Raw genomic sequence first — 21,727 nt, 5'->3', positions numbered from 1 at the left:
CCGCCAGAAAATAGCCTGACCTAAAGGCGCCGACACCAAGCACCGTCGCCTGACCCTAGAGGACTTAAAGCCGCCGGAGACCCACCCTACGCCCAGCCCTAATCGCCCTAACGAGAGGTTATTATTATTATTATTATTATCATTATTATTATAATCATTATCATTATCATTATCATTATCATTATTACTATTATTATTACTACAACATTTGTGTGCGGCTAGTCACACCATGTGGCCCAATAAAGTATCCCCTATTATAACACTTATCAAGTAACACATGTATTACTAACTGATCGAATAACACCTAACACTAATCGAATTACCTCTGTAACATTGACGAATTAACCCATGTATCACTGATCAAGTAACCCCTATAACAATGACAAAGTAATCTCTATGATAACTTGCCACATGGTGTGACCAGCCACATATATAAGCTTGTGTTATTCTTATTATTTTTATTTAATCATATATTTTTTTTTATTTTTTTTTTATTTTGGGATGGTCATGACTCATGAGAATAGACCCTACATGTTAGGATGGTTATAGGCTAATAATCCATTTACATTTGTCATTTCTTCTTCCATTTAATTCCTTATTTCCTTTCCATTACTTCAATAAAACAATAGCCAGAAATAATTGCCGAAAACATCCAAAAATAAAGGAACTAAGTTCTGTAATCCAGACAAATTATGTCATGCTAATGGGCTCGGCGGTGGAGCGTTGCAACTTAACATCTTGTTATCATATCAAATGCTAAATACTGTGAATAGTACTAGTCATCACCACCCTTTCTTAGACTTATTATGTCCATTCTTATTAGGTTCAACACAATTTTATCTTCTTAAAATGTGAACGGACAGCACTCAACCTTATACAACTACAGAATATATTGTATATGGTATTTTGTACATGGTGTACATTTGCGTTATTCAACTATGGGTGATCATCAAATCTCTAGGGACTCCATCAGTATAATACAATATAAACATAACTATTTTCTTGATGGAGGATTGGAGGGGTCTTATTATTAAGTAATTTTCATTACACACTCGGGTGTAGTTTATATTAAATTTATATTCACTCCCTACATAATGCATTCGGAGGTTGCAGAGGGGGGGGGGGGGGAAGGGAGGGAGTGGGGGATTTCCACATCCCATATTCCCGATACACATTTTCAACCTCATATATCATCAATTATGTAACATATCAATAACTATATACTAAAAGACACACCAGCAATGACACGTGTCATTTTCTGGTGTGTCCCTTATTTTAATTTTTTTTTTTTTAAATAATGTTTAGAAAACAAATCTTATACATAAATAAAAAGATAGCAAAAAATACATAAATAAAATATTTGACAAATCTTATACATAAATGAAAAAGATAGCAAAATAATACATAAATAAAAGATTTGATAGGACTTTCCATAACATATACATTGACAACTATATATTTTTTTTGAGAAAAATATAAAATTAAGTAAAAAGAAATAAATATTACATCGGATTTTTAACATAATTGTGCTAGAATGTGTGCCAGAATGTTATGTACTACCTATTACAACAATATTTTTTTTATTTAATTATATGTTAAAACCCACTTATAAAGTAATTTGAATTTCAAATATTAAAAAAGTAGTTAATATAAAAGATTTGATGTACCCTTCTACAAATAAAAATTAACAACTATAAATTTAAGGAAAAAAAATCAAGTTCTTTACATAATTAGTGACATTCATATGGACTACAGAGTGCAATGTACAACGTTTTAAGAAATTCATTTGGTTAACAACAAGAAAACTGTATTAATTTATTGATGAAAAATATATGAACAACACATATTGTCAAATGCATTTTAAAAATAGCTATCTATCTAATAAACTCTTTTATAATAATTAAATGCATTATAGGCTCTTTTATAATAAATTCATTACTCCGTATAATATTTTAGAAAAATTCATTATTAATTTTAAAAATAGTTATTAAGAATAACCGTGCATGGCACGGGACCTAACCTAGTATAACTATAAAAAACAGTTAATATATAATCCCACAGGTATTGATACCATTAAAAGAACACCTTTGACGTACAAAAATAGATTTCAACACAAATTTAACAAGACTTAATATGACTATTATTTTCTTTAATTATAAAACTTAAATTAATAGTGTGAAAAGTGTTAAGGTGCAATAATTAAGTAACAAAAGGTGTTCTTTTAATGGTTCATTATTGTCTTAATTATTTGTTCATTATTATCTTCTATCTCCATTTTTTGGCATAGCTCCAAATGATAAATTTTGAGCTTATTTTTGGTCCGGATGAACTACAAGAACATAATGCATTCCAATTTAATAACAAATGGGGGAGGATGATTTTGATCCAGAGATTTAGACTCTCGACCTGTACCAACCACTAAGCCAAGACCTTATTGTTATATTAAAGTAGACGATTTATATCCAATGATATTTTGCGTATGCAAACAATTTTAAAAAGAAAGAGAAAGTAGATTGACAACATACTTAGACCCACAAGTAATGGAGGGAAGAGAAATTATGATTCTACATCAACCACGTAAATTCTAGTGAACAATAATATAACATGGATTTTAGCTAATTATATAGAATACTATACTTGAGATTGCGTATAAAAATAGATCACTTATACTATCGTAAGTGCATTTATACCCAACATATATACTATACACTTGTTATCTTAATCATAATGGCTTTCACAAACCAACATTTCCAACTCCTCTTATGTTTTTCCTTAGTCCTTGTCTTAGGGCTTTGGGCGACCCAACCCTTGGCACGTCCTCTCGACGATCACAAGGCAAGTTTGTCACTAAGGAAGAGGCACGAGCTTTGGATGGCTCAATATGGACATGTCTACAAAGATGAGATCGAAAAGGAGAAGTGTTTCAACATATTCAAGACAAATGTTGAATACATAGATAATTTCAATGCTAATGCATCAAATAAATTGTACACATTAGGTACAAACGCCTTCACGGATTTAACCACAGAGGAGCTAATAGCTACTCGCACCGGTATTAAAAAACAATTTATTTCGGAATCAATGTCCACAAGGACAACCCGGTTTAGGTATGAAAACCTTACCGATGATGATATCCTACCTTCAATGGATTGGAGAGAACTCGGAGCCGTTATGGGGGTTAAGGACCAAGGGTTATGCGGTATGAGCATACAAACAAATAATTGATTACTTACTATTTTTCTGTTACATTGCCTTATTTTTTGTTTTTTTTTTTCTGATTCATATCGTTTAAATTTTACAGGAAGTTGTTGGGCATTTTCAGCAGTCGCGGCAGTAGAAGGGCTAAACAAAATAAAAACAGGACAACTAATCTCACTATCAGAGCAAGAACTTCTGGATTGTGTTCAAGATTACGGCTGTGGTGGCGGAGAGATGACAAAATCATTTACATTTATACAACAAAACAAAGGCATATCAACAGAGGACGAGTACCCATATCAGGACACTCAGTCGCAGTGTCAAGCTAGTACTCTTGGAAGCAATAATGCAGTGACAATAGACGGGTTTCAAAGAGTTCCTAACGATGAGTCCGCCCTTATGAAAGCAGTTTCGCAACAGCCTGTCGCGGTTTGTATTGATATTCATGGACTTGACTTCAGACACTACAGCAATAGTATCTTTAATGGGGAGTGTGGCCGCGATAACATTAATCATGCTGTTACTGTAGTCGGGTATGGGACTGATACATATGGGACTGATTATTGGGTGTTGAAGAATTCGTGGGGTGAAAGTTGGGGAGAAAATGGTTATATGAGGATCATTAGAGGTCAAAACAAATGTGGTATCACTTCCTACGCTTCTTATCCTATATGATTTTACCAAACCTTAGTTTGCACAAAGAATGACCAGATCATCTGTTGCTGTATGTGAGTTTTGGTCAGTTTGCCAATGTTCTGAGGTTATTTTTTCTGTTGGTGTTTTATTAGGTTGTTTTATTTTTGCCAGTGTGAATGGATTTTTTTTTGTTTCACCTTATGTCATGACGTGATAGCTTTATACAAATAGTGCTCTTTTCCTGAGAAATATCTTTATTAGTGAAACTTAATTCTATGAACCTATGCATTTTACATTGTTCAAATTAAAATATAACTCCCGGGTCTATAATATAAAGAATCAAGTTTTAACAAGCATAATAATAAGTCTCAAATAAGCTAAGAGAGCCAATTTATTATGTAAAATGAATGCCCTCTAATAGTATATGGTATACCTAGAGATGCCAAACCTATTATTTTCTATGTTTATATATATATATATATATATATATATATATATATATATATATATATATATATATATATATATATACATGTCATTGCGCCACAATTTATTATGTAAGATGAAATTGAGAAGGAGAAGCGTTTCAACATTTTTAAAGAAAACGTTGAGCGTATTGAGAGTTTTAATGGAAACAATTCTAACAAGTTGTTTAAGTTACGTGTTAATGCTTTTGTCGATTTAACTACCGAGGAGTTTGTAGCTACTCGTACCGGTTACAAGAGGGCATTTCATCCATCCAGTAGCTCTATGAAATCCACGTTCCAGTTCAACAATCTTACTGATGTACAGCCTTCGGTAGATTGGAGATACGTAGGAGCTGTCACTAGTATAAAGGACCAAGGGCAATGTGGTAAGGACCAAAAGACATATATAATCTCTAGTATTGTTCATGCATACACTAGTTTTCAATATATTTTTAAATTACCTCGCTGTTTAATTAGCTTAGTGTTGGGATAGACTTAAAAGCTATTATACTTGCATTGCATATCCTTCCTAAGGTATATTCATATATATTACTTTTATCATTTGTGCGTTGACAAACATAAAAGTATTAAAAGTCAAAGGTATAATGGTGCAACTACTATTGAACTTTTAAATTTTTTGATCTTTAAAAATTTTAATTACACTTTACCAATTACCAAGATGAATTTGTGAGCACTATATTGTTCATTCAAATATACTTTCTTCAATTCATATCAGTTAACACATGTTTTGACTTTGATAGTGTTGACATTAGTTACTTTAATTTTGGTTAGTAATCTATACTTAAAAAAAATAAATATACATATTCAACTTGTTATAAGATTTTTGCCTATTGAAATATGAACATTTTAAAGCTTGAATACATTAACAAACATGCTAAAACGTGTCAACTAAAATGGAACTAAAAGCGTTTTGCACTTCTTTAATTTGCCATTTTGTGTTAAAAAATTTCGGCAGGGTGCTGTTGGGCATTCTCTGCAGTAGCGGCAGTAGAAAGGATATATCAAATCAAAACAGGGCAGTTAATTTCGCTCTCAGAGCAGCAACTCGTAGACTGCGATCAATACAGCCATGGATGTAGTGGTGGAGACCCGGTAAGCGCCTTTGAGTTCATAAAACAAAACCAAGGCATAACCATGGAGTCTCAATACCCATACCTGTCTACTCAAGGTCAATGCGAGGCCAGTACTAGTGCAGTAACCATCAATGACTATTCACTACTCACACAAGATGAGAACGTCTTGATGCAAGCTGTTTCGCGACAGCCTGTCTCGGTGGGAATTGTTGCTGACTCGTTAGAGTTCAAGCAATATGGTGGTGGAGTCTTCCAAGGACCATGTGGCACACAGCTGAATCATGCTGTTGCTGTCGTTGGGTACGGAACCGATTCTGATGGGACTGACTATTGGTTGTTGAAGAATTCCTGGGGAACAACCTGGGGAGAGAATGGGTTTATGAGGTTAAAGAGAGGAAACAATTTATGTGGAATTACTATGCATGCTTCGATTCCAACATAGGCATGATTATTTATCGTATACACACGTTCGAGTAACGAACTAAGAGCACAGGCTCTCTCTACTTGAATGAAATTTATGTTATAAGTTATAACTACCTTGTATTTTAGTGCTTTGTTAGATGGGTAATTCATACCTGTTACAAAGTTTTAGTCTACTATATGTACTTGTAATTCTGCTGGCATTGTACTTGCTCAGTTGCTCTAGTCATGAAGTGATTGAAGCCTTTATACTATATAATGTTAATTGGCTTTATGTTGATTGATAAACCCTTAAATCTTGTCATGAATTCGAATTAGTTACTCCAATGTGTGCATTCAAATATGTTAAGTCTCCATTTTAATTATTTTTCCTTGTGTAATCGGCCAAATTGGATCTTAAATAAAAATTTGGGAAATAGATAAGATAAATTTGGAAGATAATAGTGCTACAACTTCTTATCTTATATTAACAAATCAAGTTTTTTTTACATAATTACATTAATGATTTTATTTGCAAACACCATTTAACTAAATTAATCACACATTAAAAACAATAAATAATGGGAAATAAGAAATGAGATTATTTTTTTCCATTAAATCCATATATTTGATTTTTCTAGGCAAATCTAGTCTTAAGAACATCTGAACATTATATTATAAACATATTTATTATGGAGTCCCAATATGAGGCCGAATGAAGGAAGCTAAGTGTCCAACCCAAGGAGTTTAGATTGATACATGCTCTCATGCACTATTCTAGTTCCTAAGTTCCAAGCAATTGCTTTTTGAGTGACAAAGGTGTTACTAGGCTTCTGTCACGCTCCGTGTGTAGCAATGTTTCAAGATCACTTAAAAGATTGATCAATGGCGTTAGAAAAAGCTGTCGAAGCTCCTGTTTTAGAAATTGGTGAGCTGCAGACTGCTCTTAGTTGAGCTGCTTGTGCAAATAGGCTTTTTTCAGTGGATTTATTCAGTTTAAGCATTTTAAGATATTTCTTTTATTAATAACTTGCAAATAAGCTTATACACTATGGATTTTGTATGATACAGAATATGTATATATAGCTGTATAAGCATGATATTTGCAATAATCAATTACAGGGGATTTTCTACTGGGGTAGTTTTCACATTTTCACATAATCTTGCAGTTTGCATTATAGTTCAATCTGTTGACTTCTGTGAGATATGGCATTTAGCCTATTACCTATATATTATTCTAGGAAGTTTCCAAAGGAAATAAGGCTAATACAATGACATAAATATTGTTAAAATAACTAGGGGTATGGACTCTATTGCTCAAAGTAAATGCTGAACTGTATTTCAAGAACACCTTGGACACATATGGAACCAACAACTCAGGGAACTTGGCCTGGCTAAAGATAAAATTAAGGGAATTAACGCGATAAACAACATTATTAAGTAGTAAGACTTAGTGATATTATAGGTTACAATCCAACTAGCTTAGGATTATTACAATTTATAAACATGGTCTGGAAGACGGGGTTTGAGGCAGACTTCAAGCGGTGTGGCTTTGAGGTTAGTTATTCCTAAACTCTCAGTCATGTCGACAGCTTCATCAGATATAGATGAGATATCGAAACCATGGAGTAAATTAGCTAATGTAAACTGAGTCATCTGCAAGGCAAAAGATATACCAGGACATATTCTTCTGCCACTTCCAAAAGGAATAAGGTCAAAATTTTGCCCTCTGACATCATAATCTATGTGAGTTGTGAGAAATCTTTCGGGGCGAAAATCCAAGGGGTCAGGCCACAATTCAGGGTCCCTGTGTATCTTGTACATATTGACATAGAGTTGGGTGCCAGTAAGGATTTGATAACCACCCACTGTACAGTCCGCAATGGACTCTCGAGTTAATAGTGGTGCAGCTGGATATATCCTCATAGATTCCTTGAGAACAGCTTGTAAGTAGACAAATTTCTTGAGGTCCGACTCATCGACTTTCCTTTCTTTGCCCACATGATAGTCTATCTCAGCTTGAGCTTTTTTCAGAGATTCTCTGTTATTCATTAACAATGATAGTGTCCAAGTTAAGGTTACCGCGGTTGTGTCTGCTCCTGCTAGTAGCAAAGCCTATGAAAAATTGATCAAACATGTTATTTTATGATTATTGACACTAAAGTGGTGTAAGAAGTAACAAATTGATGAAATCAGTAATAAGAATATGACAAAAATTCATTTGACAGGATGCAACTAGCCTATCTGTTTTCACTTATAATGATGGTTCATGGTTGGAATTTGTTGCAAAGCAAGAATATATCATGTCTATCTAACAGTCTGTTAGTGTTTAGGCTAAGTGCTTACCATGCTATTGGCCTTGATGATTCTATCTGCTTCAATTCGCGAAGGGGTATTCAATCCAGTATCGAATATACCAAGCATTACATCAATAAAGTCCTGTTTTTCTTTCCCCTGATCTTCAAAAAGTCGTCTGGTTCTATGCTCATCCAACCAACCTTGAGCTACATGATCGATTTCCTTTGCTACTTTCTTCATAGATTTTTCATACCCTCCAATATCAAGCCACCTCAAGTATGGAAGAGCATCAGCAGGAACAAAGGCACCTCCCAGGTCAAAAAAGTCCCTCAAAGCTTTTATGCACATGTTATATTCTTCCTCGCCTTTATAGAATTCCTTTAACGACTTCCCAGCTATTAATCTTACTGATGTATTTAAGTTTATGTCACTGAACCACTGTTTCATGTCCACTAATACATTATTATCAAAGTCAGGACTTGAATTTTTCTTGACTAAGAAGCTATCATGTGTACCTTTTATGACCGATCTTACCTCAGATAATCGAACATGTTTTGACATCTCTAGCCGATGACTGGACAGTAGCTCAGTCACGACTATCTTACGCATCTCACGCCAGTAAGGGCCATAAGGGCTGAAACCCATCATAAGAGAATTGTAACCCAGATGCTCAATAAAAGTTGTGTAAGGCCGGTTTAAGAATACTTTGTCATTGGTGCCTAGGCACTCTTTAGCCATCTCTGCTGTGCTCACAACCAGGGTTCGATGGACACCGAGCCTGATCATGAAAATTGGACCATATTTATCTGCTAACTTTCCCAATGAAATGTGAGGAAGGCTTCTTCCAAGAAGAGGTAGATGGCCAATGAAAGGCCATGAACCAGATGGTTCGGGTGGGTAAATTTTGGCTGTATCACGGTAAGTTTTCCATCTTATTAGGCAGTAAAGGAATAGAAAGAAGCCAAGCATTGTTGCGGCTTCAGTTGACACTAGGAGCTTGATGGGGCTGCGTAACTCCATTCAAAGCTAGCTGATTAACTTTTCTGGCCAGATCTGATGAGATTTTGTTTGTGAAAATTTGTGGTGCTGAAATTTTGCCACAGATTTTACTGGTAAAAATATCTTATGAATTGGTTGTCGCGGTATCATTTCTGGTAGCCTGGTAGGTACCCTGATGACCCATGACGTACAGTCACTAACTCACTATCATATTTCAGGCGCACTAACACATTTAGTGAGCAAAAGTCATTAGATATTGTAGTGTTTTCGTGAACGTAACTTTGTATACTATAATTAGTAACATTGCAGCAGTATTGGAAAAAGTATTAATCAATTGACATTACTGCAATATGCCTAGTGAATATTGTAAATGTTCTAGTACACTCATAAGATGTATGTGTGGGGCTACTTACAAATGTACAATAATGTCTTCAGAGTCATTTGATGTAGATAGGTGAAGATGACATGCATGAACGGCTAGGGAGTTATAACATTTTAGCAAAAGATTAAATTTCTCTTGGATTTTGTAAGGTTAAGGATGCTTGCGAAAGCGTGATTGATCGAGAAATTGATAAAGTATAAACGGCAAGAAAATAACACCCAACAAGCACTTTAAAATAATTCCACTATATTAAAATATATGAGAGTACAAAAGAGAAAATACCCTAAAAGTTAGGGTGTAAGATTACAAAATAACTCTCACAATAATAAGTACTCACAAAAGAGTATTAAAAGAATAGTGGATAAAACTACAAGGAGGAAGTTTTAAGTAAACTTATGAGATGAATAATTTTAGTGTGATGGAGGATTAGGGACTTTTTGTATGTGTGGATTTTTTCTTGATTGCATGCTTCTATTGGATGACAACACTTATATTTATAGATGGAATATGGAGGTGGAAGATTTGTGTGGAACCTTCCACATATGTAGATATTTTTGGTGGAAGTCTAGATTTTTCATGGTCATTTAATATTTCTAGAGCCTTCCACAATTCTCCATCCATTTCTTGATTTAGTAGATTTTTCTAGATCTTGAGAGTTAATTAGTTGGGCCTTTCAATGATTTGGGCCACAAAAGTTATACCCAACAATCTCCACCTTGGACCAAATCTGTAGATTACATGTAGTAGAAGCCAAAAGATCTAGCAAAGATTGACTCCGACTAAGTCCAAGCAATGATCAAACTTAGCAATGGGAAGTGGCTTTGTGAGCATATCCGCAGGATTTTCTGAAGTATGAACCTTATTAACCACAATTTCACCTTGTTCAATGGTATCTCTGACATAGTGGTATTTTACGTCGATGTGCTTGGTCTTGAAGTGATAAGCATCATTCTTGGTGAGAAAGATAGCACTTTGGCTATCGGAGTATACCACGGTGACACCTTGTGATATACCAAGATCCATAACAAGACCTCGCAACCATGTAGCCTCCTTTATACCTTCGGTTGCTGCGACATATTCTGCCTCAGTAGTGGAAAGAGCAGCTATTGGTTGTAATTGAGCCTTCTAGCTTATTGCTCCTGAACAAAGAGTGAAGATATAACCGGAGAGAGATCTTCGGCGATCAAGATCACCACCATAGTCAGAGTCAACGAACCCAACAACATCAGTAGAATTGGTTAGGTTCTTATAAAAAACCAACCCCATATCTATAGTACCTTTTAGGTATCGAAATATCCATTTTGCAGCATTCCAATGCTCCTTTCCAGGGTTGTGCATATACCTGCTTACCATGCTCACAGCATATGCTAGATGAGGTCTTGTGCAGACCATGGCATACATAAGACTACCAATTGCACTAGCATAAGGAATGCTAGCCATTTTCTCCTTTTCTTCCTCCGTTTGTGGACAAGATGCAGATGACAACTTAAAATGTGCAGCAAGTGGGGTAGAGACAGGCTTACAATTACTCATATTAAACCTATCCAGAATTTTCTTAATGTAATTTTTCTGAGATAGGAATAACTTACCAGCCTGTCGATCTCGGTAAATCTCCATGCCAAGGATTTTCTTAGATGCACCTAAATCTTTAATCTCGAACTCCTTGTTAAGCTGAGATTTCAGGTTGTCAATCAATGACTTGTCTCGAGATGCTATAAGCATATCATCCACATATAGCAGCAAATAGATATAGACTCCTCCATAATGTCGAAAATAGACACAATGGTCGTACTGACTACGTGTGTAGCCTTGTTTTCTCATGAATGAGTCAAAGCGCTTATACCACTGTCGTGGAGCCTGCTTGAGACTATATAAGGATTTCTTCAATCTACAAACATGGTTTTCTTTTCCAGGAACAATAAATCCTTCGGGTTGCTTCATATATATTTCTTCATCAAGATCTCCATGTAAAAAAGTAGTTTTGACATCAAGTTGTTCTAACTCCATGTCAAACATAGAAACCATTGCAAGAAGGACTCGAATAGAGGTATGAGGAACAACAGGAGAGAAAATTTCATTAAAGTCAATACCTTCTTTTTGATGACATCCTTTGACAACAAGGCGTGCCTTCCATCTTGCAGGTTCAACTCCTGGAATGCCTTCCTTTTGTTTGTAGATCCATTTGCAAGTGATTGCTTTTCGGCCTTTTGGCAGCTCAACCAAGTCCCATGTGCCATTCTTGTGAAGACTCTCCATCTCCTCGTTCATAGCCATAAGCCAATTAGAGGAATTGGGACTAGAGATGGCTTCTGAATAAGAGGATGGCTCTTTTTCAACTGGAGTTTCTTCGCCAACTGATAATGCGTAAGAGAGCAGATATTCATCTCCAGAATATTTCGATGACCTTATAATAGGCCTTTTTGAACGATCCCTTATCAGATTATAATCTGACTGTTGATGAGGGCTTTGTGGTTGGCTTGACTCAGTAGTAATTAGAGGATTTTCATCATGATTTTGATCATCATTGCTGGAAGGAGAGCCTGATGAAGCATCAATTTCAACCGTAGGAGACTGGTTAGTCGTTTCAAACTCCACCTTTTTACTATCATCCTGATTATCTGTGTCAGAAGACTCCGTACCAGAGGATTTGATAGTAGCATTTTCATTTAAGGTAACATCTCGAGTAAGAATTACTTTCTTAGACTCAAGACACCATAATCTATAGCCTTTAGATTCTGAAGAATAGCCAATGAAAATGCATTTGATAGCTCTAGGAGCTAATTTGCCATCATTAACATGAGCATAAGCGATACAACCAAAAACCTTTAGGAAAGAGTAGTCAACGGTTGTACCTGACCAAATTTCCTGTGGAATTTTTAAGTCAATAGAAGAGTGTGGAGAACGGTTGACTATAAATGCGGCCGTAGATATGGCTTCCGTCCAAAGGTAACGACGACTCCATAGTCCAGCATTAGAGATCATGCACCGAGCTCTTTCTAGAAGAGTTCGGTTTATACGCTCAGCTACGCCATTTTGTTGAGGCTTGCCTGGTAATGTCTTATGTCTAGCAATGCCGGCTTGAGCGCAGAATTCTTCAAATTCTCCATCATAATACTCCAAGCCACGATCAGTCCTGAGCTTCTTGATTTTTCTCCCAGTCTGGTTTTCAGCAAGAGCTTTCCACTTCTTGAAGGTGGGAAAGGCTTCATTTTTATGTCTTAAGAAGTAAATCCAGACTTTTCGAGTGAAGTCATCAATGATGGACATAAAGTAGCGTTTTCCATAACAAGAGGCAACCCTAGAAGGTCCCCATAAATCAGAGTGGACATAATCAAGAATACCTTTAGTTCTGTGAGTAGCAGTAGAGAAACCAACTTTCTTTTGCTTCCCGTAGACACAGTGCTCACATAATTCTAGATTATCCGTGCCGGGTGAGCCGAGAAGTCCACGTTTGCTCAAGATGTCCATTCCTTTTTCACTCATATGACCAAGGCGTTTATGCCATAACTGAGTTAGATCAGAATCAGGAAATGATGATGAGACAGCTGTTGAACCTGTCACTGTATGTCCTTGTAAGATATACAAACTACCACTTCTCGTGGCCTTCATGACAACAAGGGCACCTTTAGTGACCTTCAAAACTCCACCTTCAGCTTAGAATCTATATCCGAGAGACTCAAGAGTACCCAGTGAGATCAGATTGCGTTTTAAGTCAGGAATATGACGAACCTTGGTTAATGTCCTGACAACGCCATCATGACTCTTGATTTTGATTGAACCTATTCCAACAGCCTTACAGGAAAGATTGTTTCCCATTAAGACAGTACCACAATCAACAGATTCATATGTGGTGAACCAGTCCCTATGCGGACACATATGATAGGTGCAGCCAGAATCAAGAATCCATTCATCAAAGCCCCTTTTTTCAAAAGTTGCAAGTAACACCGAGTCACCTTCTGAGTCAGTTTCAATGAGACTAGCTTCAGCGGATTTTTGAGGCTGATTAGATTTTGCTTCTTTCTCCTTTTTATTTTTCAATTTGAAGCATTCAGAAATGTCGTGCCCCGATTTCTTACAATAGCGACAGGTAACATTGGATTTACGTCCCCTGGATTTAGATCGAAATTTCTTTTTATGTGTATTGTGTCTTTCATAAGATTTCCCTCTTACATTTAGTCCTTCAGCTTTATCTTCATTGTTAACTTCAAGGTCAAATTTTTCTTTTGAGAGTAAGTGTGATTTTACATCCTCAAAAGAAATAGTTTCACCGGAACCATATAACATAATTTCCTTGAAGTATTTGTAAGAGGGAGGTAAGGAGACAATTAATAATACAGCTTTATCCTCATCATCAATTTTGACATCCAAATTCTCCAGATCCATGATAATGGAATTAAATTCATTAAGGTGAGATTGGATGGACGTACCTTCGGCCATACGAATTGTATGAAGCCTTTCCTTGAGACAAAGTTTGTTGGCAAGACTTTTAGTCATATAGAGAGACTCGAGCTTCGTCCATAGGGCAGCGGTAGTCTTCTTGTGTACCACCTCACGTAACACCTCTTTTGTTAAGCATAGTTGGATTGCCGACATATCTTTTTCATCCAACTCTTGCCATTGCTCGTCAGACATTGTTGAAGGCTTTCTATCGAGAGCCTTTTTTTAATCCATTCTGAATAAGAACGGCTTGCATCTGGATTTTCCAGATACTAAAGCTTATCTTGCCATCGAATTTCTCGATGTCGAACTTTGTGACGCTCGACATTATAAACCTTTAGCTCAGATACCACTTGTAAGGTTAAGGATGCTTGCGAAAGCGTGATTGATCGAGAAATTGATAAAGTATAAACGGCAAGAAAATAACACCCAACGAGCACTTTAAAATAATTCCACTATATTAAAATATATGAGAGTACAAAAGAGAAAAGACCCTAAAAGTTAGGGTGTAAGATTACAAAATAACTCTCACAATAATAAGTACTCACAAAAGAGTATTAAAAGAATAGTGGATAAAAGTACAAGGAGGAAGTTTTAAGTATACTTATGAGATGAAATAATTTTAGTGTGATGGAGGATTAGGGACTTTTTGTATGTGTGGATTTTTTTTTGATTGCATGCTTCTATTGGATGACAACACTTATATTTATAGATGGAATATGGAGGTGGAAGATTTGTGTGGAACCTTCCACATATGTAGATTTTTTTTGTGGAAGTCTAGATTTTTCATGGTCATTTAATATTTCTAGAGCCTTCCACAATTCTCCATCCATTTCTTGATTTAGTAGATTTTTCCAGATCTTGAGAGTTAATAGTTGGGCCTTTCAAAGATTTGGGCCACAAAAGTTATACCCAACAGATTTTTTTACACAAAGTGGTCCAAAATTGAATAATAATTTGTACTCTATTAAACATTATCTGGATACAAACTAATGTGATACAATGTGCAATAGTTCACGTCAATAGTGTGCATTTCAACAAATTCGAAAGGCCAGGACTGAAAGATTTCTTTGATAGAACAATTAGGCTACTAAAATTTGTAAAATATGTGGATGAAGTATTCTGAATGGAAGAAGTATATCTAGTATAGTACATTAGTACTTAAACTACTAAAAACTCACAATGTTTTCTAACCATCATACTTGTATTCTTTTTTATATAGAAATACATAGAAGCGCAGTAAAATTTGATATAAATATAAAGAAGCAAAGTGAAAGTTGATATGAATATGCTGAACATACATAGTGGTACTCAAATTAAGATTAACGGATAGTCATAATAAGTTTCAAACATTTTTAATAAAGGTTGTGAGGAAGGCGGTGTGTGAGGATGGCCTCAACTGGTTTAACTTTGAGGTTGCTTAGTCCAAAACCTTCAGTCATGTCGACAGGTTCATCTGATGGTGTAGAGATCTCGAATCCTTGTAGTAAATTAGCAATGATAAACTGCATGACTCGAAGAGCAAAGGATATAGCAGGACACATCCTTCTACCACCTCCAAAAGGCAAAAAAATCATAATTTTGGCCATCGTACTCTTTATGAGTCGTCAGAAACCTTTCAGGTTGGAAGTCCAATGGTTTCTCCCACACTTTCGGATCCCTCTGTATTTTGTATAGATTTACAAACAGCTGAGTGCCTGCTGGGATGTGTTAACCATTCACGGTGCAGTCTGTAATGGATTCTCGAGGGACGGAAAGTGGCCCAACAGGGTAAAGTCGCATACTCTCCTTAAGAACTGCTTGCAAATAGACTAACTTTGTGAGGTGTGATTCATTTACCTGTCTTTATTTGCCCACCACAGTGTCTACTTCAGCTCGATTCTTGTTCATGACGTCTTTATTGTTGAGTAGCAATGACAGTGTCCATATTCAGGTCACTGATGTGGTTTCTGCTCCTGCTAATATCATCATCTAGGAGAAGAAATTTTATTAAATCATTTCTCACATTAATCTTATTTTGATTTATTTTAATCTGTAATAACTAATAAATCATAACATGTTTATAAGCATTGATCTCTTTCTTCTAGAATTAATTAAGATTTGTTTACTGATAAATATGAAATCATATATAAATATACTTACCATACATGTGGCTTTAATGATGGTTTCTGTATCAAATTCAGAAGACTTTATCTGTTCTGTTTCAAATATACTCAGCAGCACATCTATAAAATCCTGATTTTCTTGTGCCTTAATAGAGCTTCTTGCTGATTTATGCTCTTCCAACCATTTTTAAGGTACGCGATCCATCTCTTTTGCAACCCTCTTCATCTCTTTTTCATATCCTCCAATATCAAACCACCTCAAGAAGGGAACTGCATCAGCAAGAACAAATGCACCTGCCAAGTGGAAGAAATCCTCGATTGCCTTTGTACACCGGTTATACTCCTCACCTTGGCAGAATTCCTTCAAAGTGTTTCCGGAAATCAGCTTTACTATAATGTTCAAGCTTAAGTCTTTTAACCACTCTGACATGTCAACTGATGCAGAAACAGAATGTGATAGCTCTGTCTTCCTACATGTATCATGGAGGACTTTTATGGCTGATCGTACTTCTGAGATCCTTACATCTTTGAACATCTCTATATGATGATTGGACAAGATCTCAACGATTGCAATCTTACGCATCTCACGCCAGTATTGGCCATATTGACTGAAGCCAAACATGGCTGCATTGTAAGTCACAAGTTTGACCAAGGATTTTATAGCCCGATTTGCAAATACGTTGCCATTGATATCGCCTAAGCACTCTTTCGCCATCTCTCCTGAGCTAACAACCAAGGTGCGGTTTACACCAAGATTGATCATGAAAATTGGACCATATCTATCTGCTAATTCACCTAAGCTTATGTGAGGAAGCCTTCCTAGAAGATGTAGATGGCCAACGTTATAACGGAAGTGTGCAATGGAACGACTTGGAAACTCACCCTCAAACACAATATAGAAATAAAAGAGACGATGTTTATGAGGAAATTTAAATTTCCTCCCCTCAACAAAAATATTGTTTTATTAAGTTCCTATAAAATAAGATAATAACCCTCTTCCTCTTGATGATTTTCTTCTTAGATAAATCATCATTGATGAACCATCTAAATTTTCTAGTAAGCCTATTCCCTTTACATAGGCTAACCTAGAATCCCACATCAATTAGGATATTTTACTTGCTCCCCCAAGCCTAAATAATCCTAGATTGATTATATTCCTATAATTTATTGAGTTTCCTAATGACAAACCTCATCGAACTAGGAAAGCATAAAAGATAGAAATAAATAAAAGATACATCATATCTTTTCCCAAAATCGTTGGGGTTTTGTAAGTTTAGTTTATTTCCTAATAGCCAATAGAAGGACAGGAACTAGATGGTTCGGGTGGCATTTTTCTGGCCTTATTAGTGTTACTTTTCCATCTTAATAGGCAGTAAAGGAATAGTATGATGGCTAGCAAGCTCACGGCTTCAGCCGGGAGCTTTATGTGGTTGTGAAACTCCATAAAATTGTTTGGTGGTCTTAAATGAGATTTTGGTTGCGAATATTATTCAGTATCTGATGACTAAATACCATTCCTTGTTATATTATTCAGTATCTGATGGAACACGACATGATCGATTTGCCAAGGGGTTGCGAATTTAGAGCTAAAAATGATTATTTTCACGACTTTTATCATATCACTTGACTGAAGTGGAGAATAAGAATTGATTCATTTAAAATTTTGTAAATTATGCATGTTACTTTTGAAAATTGGTGTACATTTTGAACATTGTATACTACTAAAAACTGGCCAAATTACGACGGTTTACGTACTATGTGGTATAATTTTTGAGTAATACTAAAGATATCTGAATCTGTACATGTCAATAATCATTATCACAAATAAAAACATTTTTCTCGCCTTGTCAAATCTTTCAAAGTCTTTTCTTGGCTCATTACTCCAAAGGCAAAAATCCGATAACCATTTTACTTGACCTGCATTGTTGAAAATAAGTGTATAGAGTACAAATTCATCCCACCTAATCGATATCACTTAAGTCATCCCCATACTAATCATAATTTCAATTTAAGACCCGTGCAATACATGATGACAGAATCTTATAATTACTAGTTTGACAAGTACATATAAATTCTATTGGTGGCGATGAATAATCAACAACCATTCTAGGATTAATATAGTTTAAAAGCATGGTCTGGGAGACGCGGGTTGAGAAGGACTTCAAGTGGTGTGACTTTCAAGTTGGTAATTCCAAAACCCTCAGTCATGTCGACAGCTTCATCAGCTAGAGTCGAGACATCGAAAGAATGGAGTAAATTAGCTAATGTAAATTGCATGGACAGAAGAGCATAAGTTATTCCAGGACAACTTCTTCTGCCGCTTCCAAAAGGAATAAGTTCAAAGTTTTGTCCTCTGACATCACATTCTGTGTGTGTAGTAAGAAACCTTTCAGGCCGAAACTCTAATGGATCAGTCCACAGTTTCGGGTCTCTTTGAATCTTCGAAATATTGATAAAGAGTTGAGTGCCTGCAAGGATCTGGTAACCACTCACAGTACAGTCTGTAATGGCTTCGCGTTGTGTTAGTGGCACGGCTGGATATAGCCTCATAGTCTCTTTTATGACAGCTTGCAAGTAGATTAGTTTCTTGAGGTCCGATTCTTCGACTAGCCTGCCTTTTCCCACTTGGTTGTCTATCTCAGTTTGAGCCTTTTTCAGTGATTCTCTGTTATTCAATAGTAATGACAATGCCCATGTTAAGGTTGCTGATGTTGTGTCTGTTGCTCCTAGTATCATTGCCTATTTAGAGTTGATCAATGCAACCAAGTTATTTGAAATTTTCGCATCAAGTGTCTTAAGAAGTAATAATTTGATGAAATTAGTGTTATAAAGCACATAAGGGATGCATTCTGTACATTCTGTTATCACTTATATAGTTATATTGTTTAACACTAGTCATTGTTACGTCGCAAACTTATCTTTAACTCCATTGCAATTATTTACCTATAATGATGGTTAGGACTATGCTGTATCTGATTAAATTCCCAAAAAAATAAATAAAAAAAAAGAAGTATCATGTACTATAAAAAAAAAAAAAAGTTTTTAATGTGTATTAGAATTACTTACCATGCTAATGGCCTTGATGATTTTATCTGCTTCAAGTAATGCAGGATCATTCTTTCTAGTTTCCATGATACCAAGCATTACATCGATGAAGTCCTGTTTTTCTTTCCCCTGATTTTCTGAGAGTCGTCTTGCTTTATGCTCATCCAACCAACCTTGAGCTACATGATTGATTTCCTTTGCGACTTTCTTCATAGCCTTTTGATACCCTCCATTATCCAACCACCCCAAAAAGGGAAGAGCATCAGAGGGAACAAAGACACCTCCCAAGTCGAAAAAATCTCTCAACGCCTTTGTGCACTTATAATGTTCTTCCTCACCAGGATAAAACTCATTCAGTGACTTTCCAGCAATTAATTTTACTGAAGTATTACTGCTTATGTCATTAAAACATTGCTTCATATCCACTATGAAACTACTATCATTACCAGGACTTAATTTTCGTTTGATTAAATAACTTTCATAAATGGCTTTTATGACCGATCTTACCTCAGATGTTCGTTCACGTTCTAACATCTCTAGCCGGTTATTGGACAGGAGCTTAGACATGACTATCTTACGCATCTCACGCCAGTAGGGGCCATAAGGGCTATATCCCAGCAGGAGAGAATTGTAACCCAAATGCTCTGCAGCTGTTGAGCAGGGCCGACTAGCAAATACTCTGTCATTGGTGTGTAGACACTCTTTAGCCGTCTCTGATGAGTTTACAACTAAGGCTTGGTGGACACCAAGCTTCATCATGAAAATCGGACCATACTTGTCTGCTAAATTCCCCATAATTATGTGAGGAAGCCCTCTTCTTAGAAGAGGTAGATGGCCAATAATAGGCCATGAACCTGATGGTTGTGGTGGTTTTCGCTTGGCATTATCAGTCTTCCTTTTCTGTGTTACTAGACAACAAAGAACTAGTATAAACGGAAGCACGCTTGTACCTATCGAAACAGCTGATAAACTGATGGGGCTGTTTAATTCCATTTTGAGCTGACTTTCTTTTGTGCACTGATGTTAGATTTCAGATTTCAGAGCTACTGAAATCAAATGATCTTACAAATTGCAGTGATAACATTTCTTATAAAAAGACTGAAGCGATAGTTGGTCATTGGTATCCCGGTGTCCTATGATGGTCACCATCACATTTTTGAGGTATGAGACAAACACATTATATTGAGAATATTACTATAAAGTATAAACTATCAAATTATGTATTACTTTCGTGAACGCAACTACACATTACTTTAATTAATGACAGATTAAGAAATCAAATTGTTGCAATATGATTGTTTATGAGAATGTTACCAAGATCACTAATAAGAAGACGTGTGGGGATAGAAAATTGCATGTATATAGGTTTAAAGAAGTTTCTCATTTTGTGTCATTATAATAGATAGATAAAGATAATAAGAACTGCTAGGAAACTAAAACTTCATGACTAAATATGAAACTTTTGGCTTGCATTTCCCACGGAAGTTTTCAAATTTGATGAAGAGCCAAAATAACATTAAGTAATGCATGAAATTATATCTTCGTTGCTAATGTAGATATATGATTAATTCCAACACAACCACCTCCAACACTATGCCACTAATGCTAGATATATCATTTGCCATTCTCAAAAATAGGTATGTACCTCAAAAATATATCTGCATAATTACATGCTAACAAATGTAAATCTATTAACTATTACTAAAACAAAACATTGCTGACATCATAAACCTCTAATCTATCCTATGTGTAACTTCACATTAAAAATTTTCCCTCCAATTCTATGTGTGGTGTCATCAATTATTAATTTGTTTTTTTTTTATCTACACTATACATTTTTCACGCAAAAAACAATTGCCACTTTTTTTTTTCACAAATGACTAATTTTTTATTTAATGCATAATAATAAAATTATTCAAATCATGCAATGCACAAATCTAATCTAGTAGAGAATAAAAGTGCTAAAATCCAAAAAAAAAATTAGGAAAATTTGTCAAAAAAAAAAAAGAAAAAAAAAAGAAAAAGGAAGTTAAAAAATTTTTGTTCAAAGAAACCTAGCACCACTAAGTCACTTAATTAACCTCTAATTTCTTTTTTTTTTTTTTTTTTTTTTTGAAAGAAAGAAAGAAGTCCTAAAGGACACTATATATTATTACTTAAAGTCATACATCATCTACAATTGACAATCAACGATAATGAAAACAGATCTAACAAAATCAAACAAGAATTGATCGAAAAAGGGCTAAGAATCCAAATACATAAATCCAAACAAGAATTACTTATGTGTCTACATTTTGCTAGCACCCACTCATCTACGGTGCCACGGTGGTGTGGCTTTTCCACACACACATTCTTTCAGGTTGAGCTTTATCATTTTATAGAGCTCAACCAACCTTAATTAATGCATGCTTCTTCAACACACCTCACCAAACTTGTCACGTACACAAGCAACCAAGTCAACACTTGGAATTGCTTGTTCCCCCAAACTAGACAAAGTCATCCTCAACATTTAATGGCTTCAACCACATTGGATTTTAGTCCACAAATATCTACCCAACCGGTCCAAATGCATGCATTCATTCTTCTTTTTCTTACAAAGTTAATATTATTACTGCAATAATAATAATATTAATTAACTTAACTGTGATTTGAGGAGAATAACCCAAC

General features: G+C 35.5%; 4 protein-coding genes and 1 pseudogene across 4 annotated transcripts; 2 read left to right on the top strand and 3 right to left on the bottom strand.

The window, feature by feature from the left end:
* The first annotated feature begins 2,687 nt into the window (after positions 1–2,687).
* On the top strand, positions 2,688–4,108 carry LOC110730582 (zingipain-2-like). The gene is made up of 2 exons (XM_021910405.1): positions 2,688–3,199; positions 3,302–4,108. The coding sequence occupies exons 1-2, from the start codon at positions 2,728–2,730 to the stop codon at positions 3,871–3,873; spliced, it is 1,044 nt and encodes a 347-aa protein (XP_021766097.1). The 5' UTR covers positions 2,688–2,727; the 3' UTR covers positions 3,874–4,108.
* Positions 3,902–6,052, top strand: LOC110730638 (ervatamin-C-like). The gene is made up of 3 exons (XM_021910457.1): positions 3,902–3,926; positions 4,397–4,687; positions 5,278–6,052. The coding sequence occupies exons 1-3, from the start codon at positions 3,902–3,904 to the stop codon at positions 5,835–5,837; spliced, it is 876 nt and encodes a 291-aa protein (XP_021766149.1). The 3' UTR covers positions 5,838–6,052.
* A 1,055-nt stretch (positions 6,053–7,107) lies between these two features.
* On the bottom strand, positions 7,108–9,638 carry LOC110730581 (cytochrome P450 CYP82D47-like). The gene is made up of 2 exons (XM_021910404.1): positions 8,141–9,638; positions 7,108–7,909 (listed from the first exon to the last, which is right to left on the bottom strand). Exons 1-2 carry the CDS (start codon positions 9,110–9,112, stop codon positions 7,286–7,288), a joined length of 1,596 nt encoding a protein of 531 aa, XP_021766096.1. The 5' UTR covers positions 9,113–9,638; the 3' UTR covers positions 7,108–7,285.
* A 5,604-nt stretch (positions 9,639–15,242) lies between these two features.
* Positions 15,243–17,459, bottom strand: LOC110730471 (annotated as a pseudogene).
* A 408-nt stretch (positions 17,460–17,867) lies between these two features.
* LOC110730580 (cytochrome P450 CYP82D47-like) lies at positions 17,868–20,251 on the bottom strand. The gene is made up of 2 exons (XM_021910403.1): positions 19,082–20,251; positions 17,868–18,754 (listed from the first exon to the last, which is right to left on the bottom strand). The coding sequence occupies exons 1-2, from the start codon at positions 20,051–20,053 to the stop codon at positions 18,128–18,130; spliced, it is 1,599 nt and encodes a 532-aa protein (XP_021766095.1). The 5' UTR covers positions 20,054–20,251; the 3' UTR covers positions 17,868–18,127.
* Between the last annotated feature and the right edge of the window lie 1,476 nt (positions 20,252–21,727).

Source organism: Chenopodium quinoa, unplaced genomic scaffold (genome assembly GCF_001683475.1).
Source record: "Chenopodium quinoa cultivar QQ74 unplaced genomic scaffold, ASM168347v1, whole genome shotgun sequence".
In the NCBI taxonomy this organism is placed as follows: Eukaryota; Viridiplantae; Streptophyta; class Magnoliopsida; order Caryophyllales; family Amaranthaceae; genus Chenopodium; species Chenopodium quinoa.
Note: the sequence above shows the minus strand (reverse complement) of the source record. Positions and strands in the feature narration are given on the sequence as shown.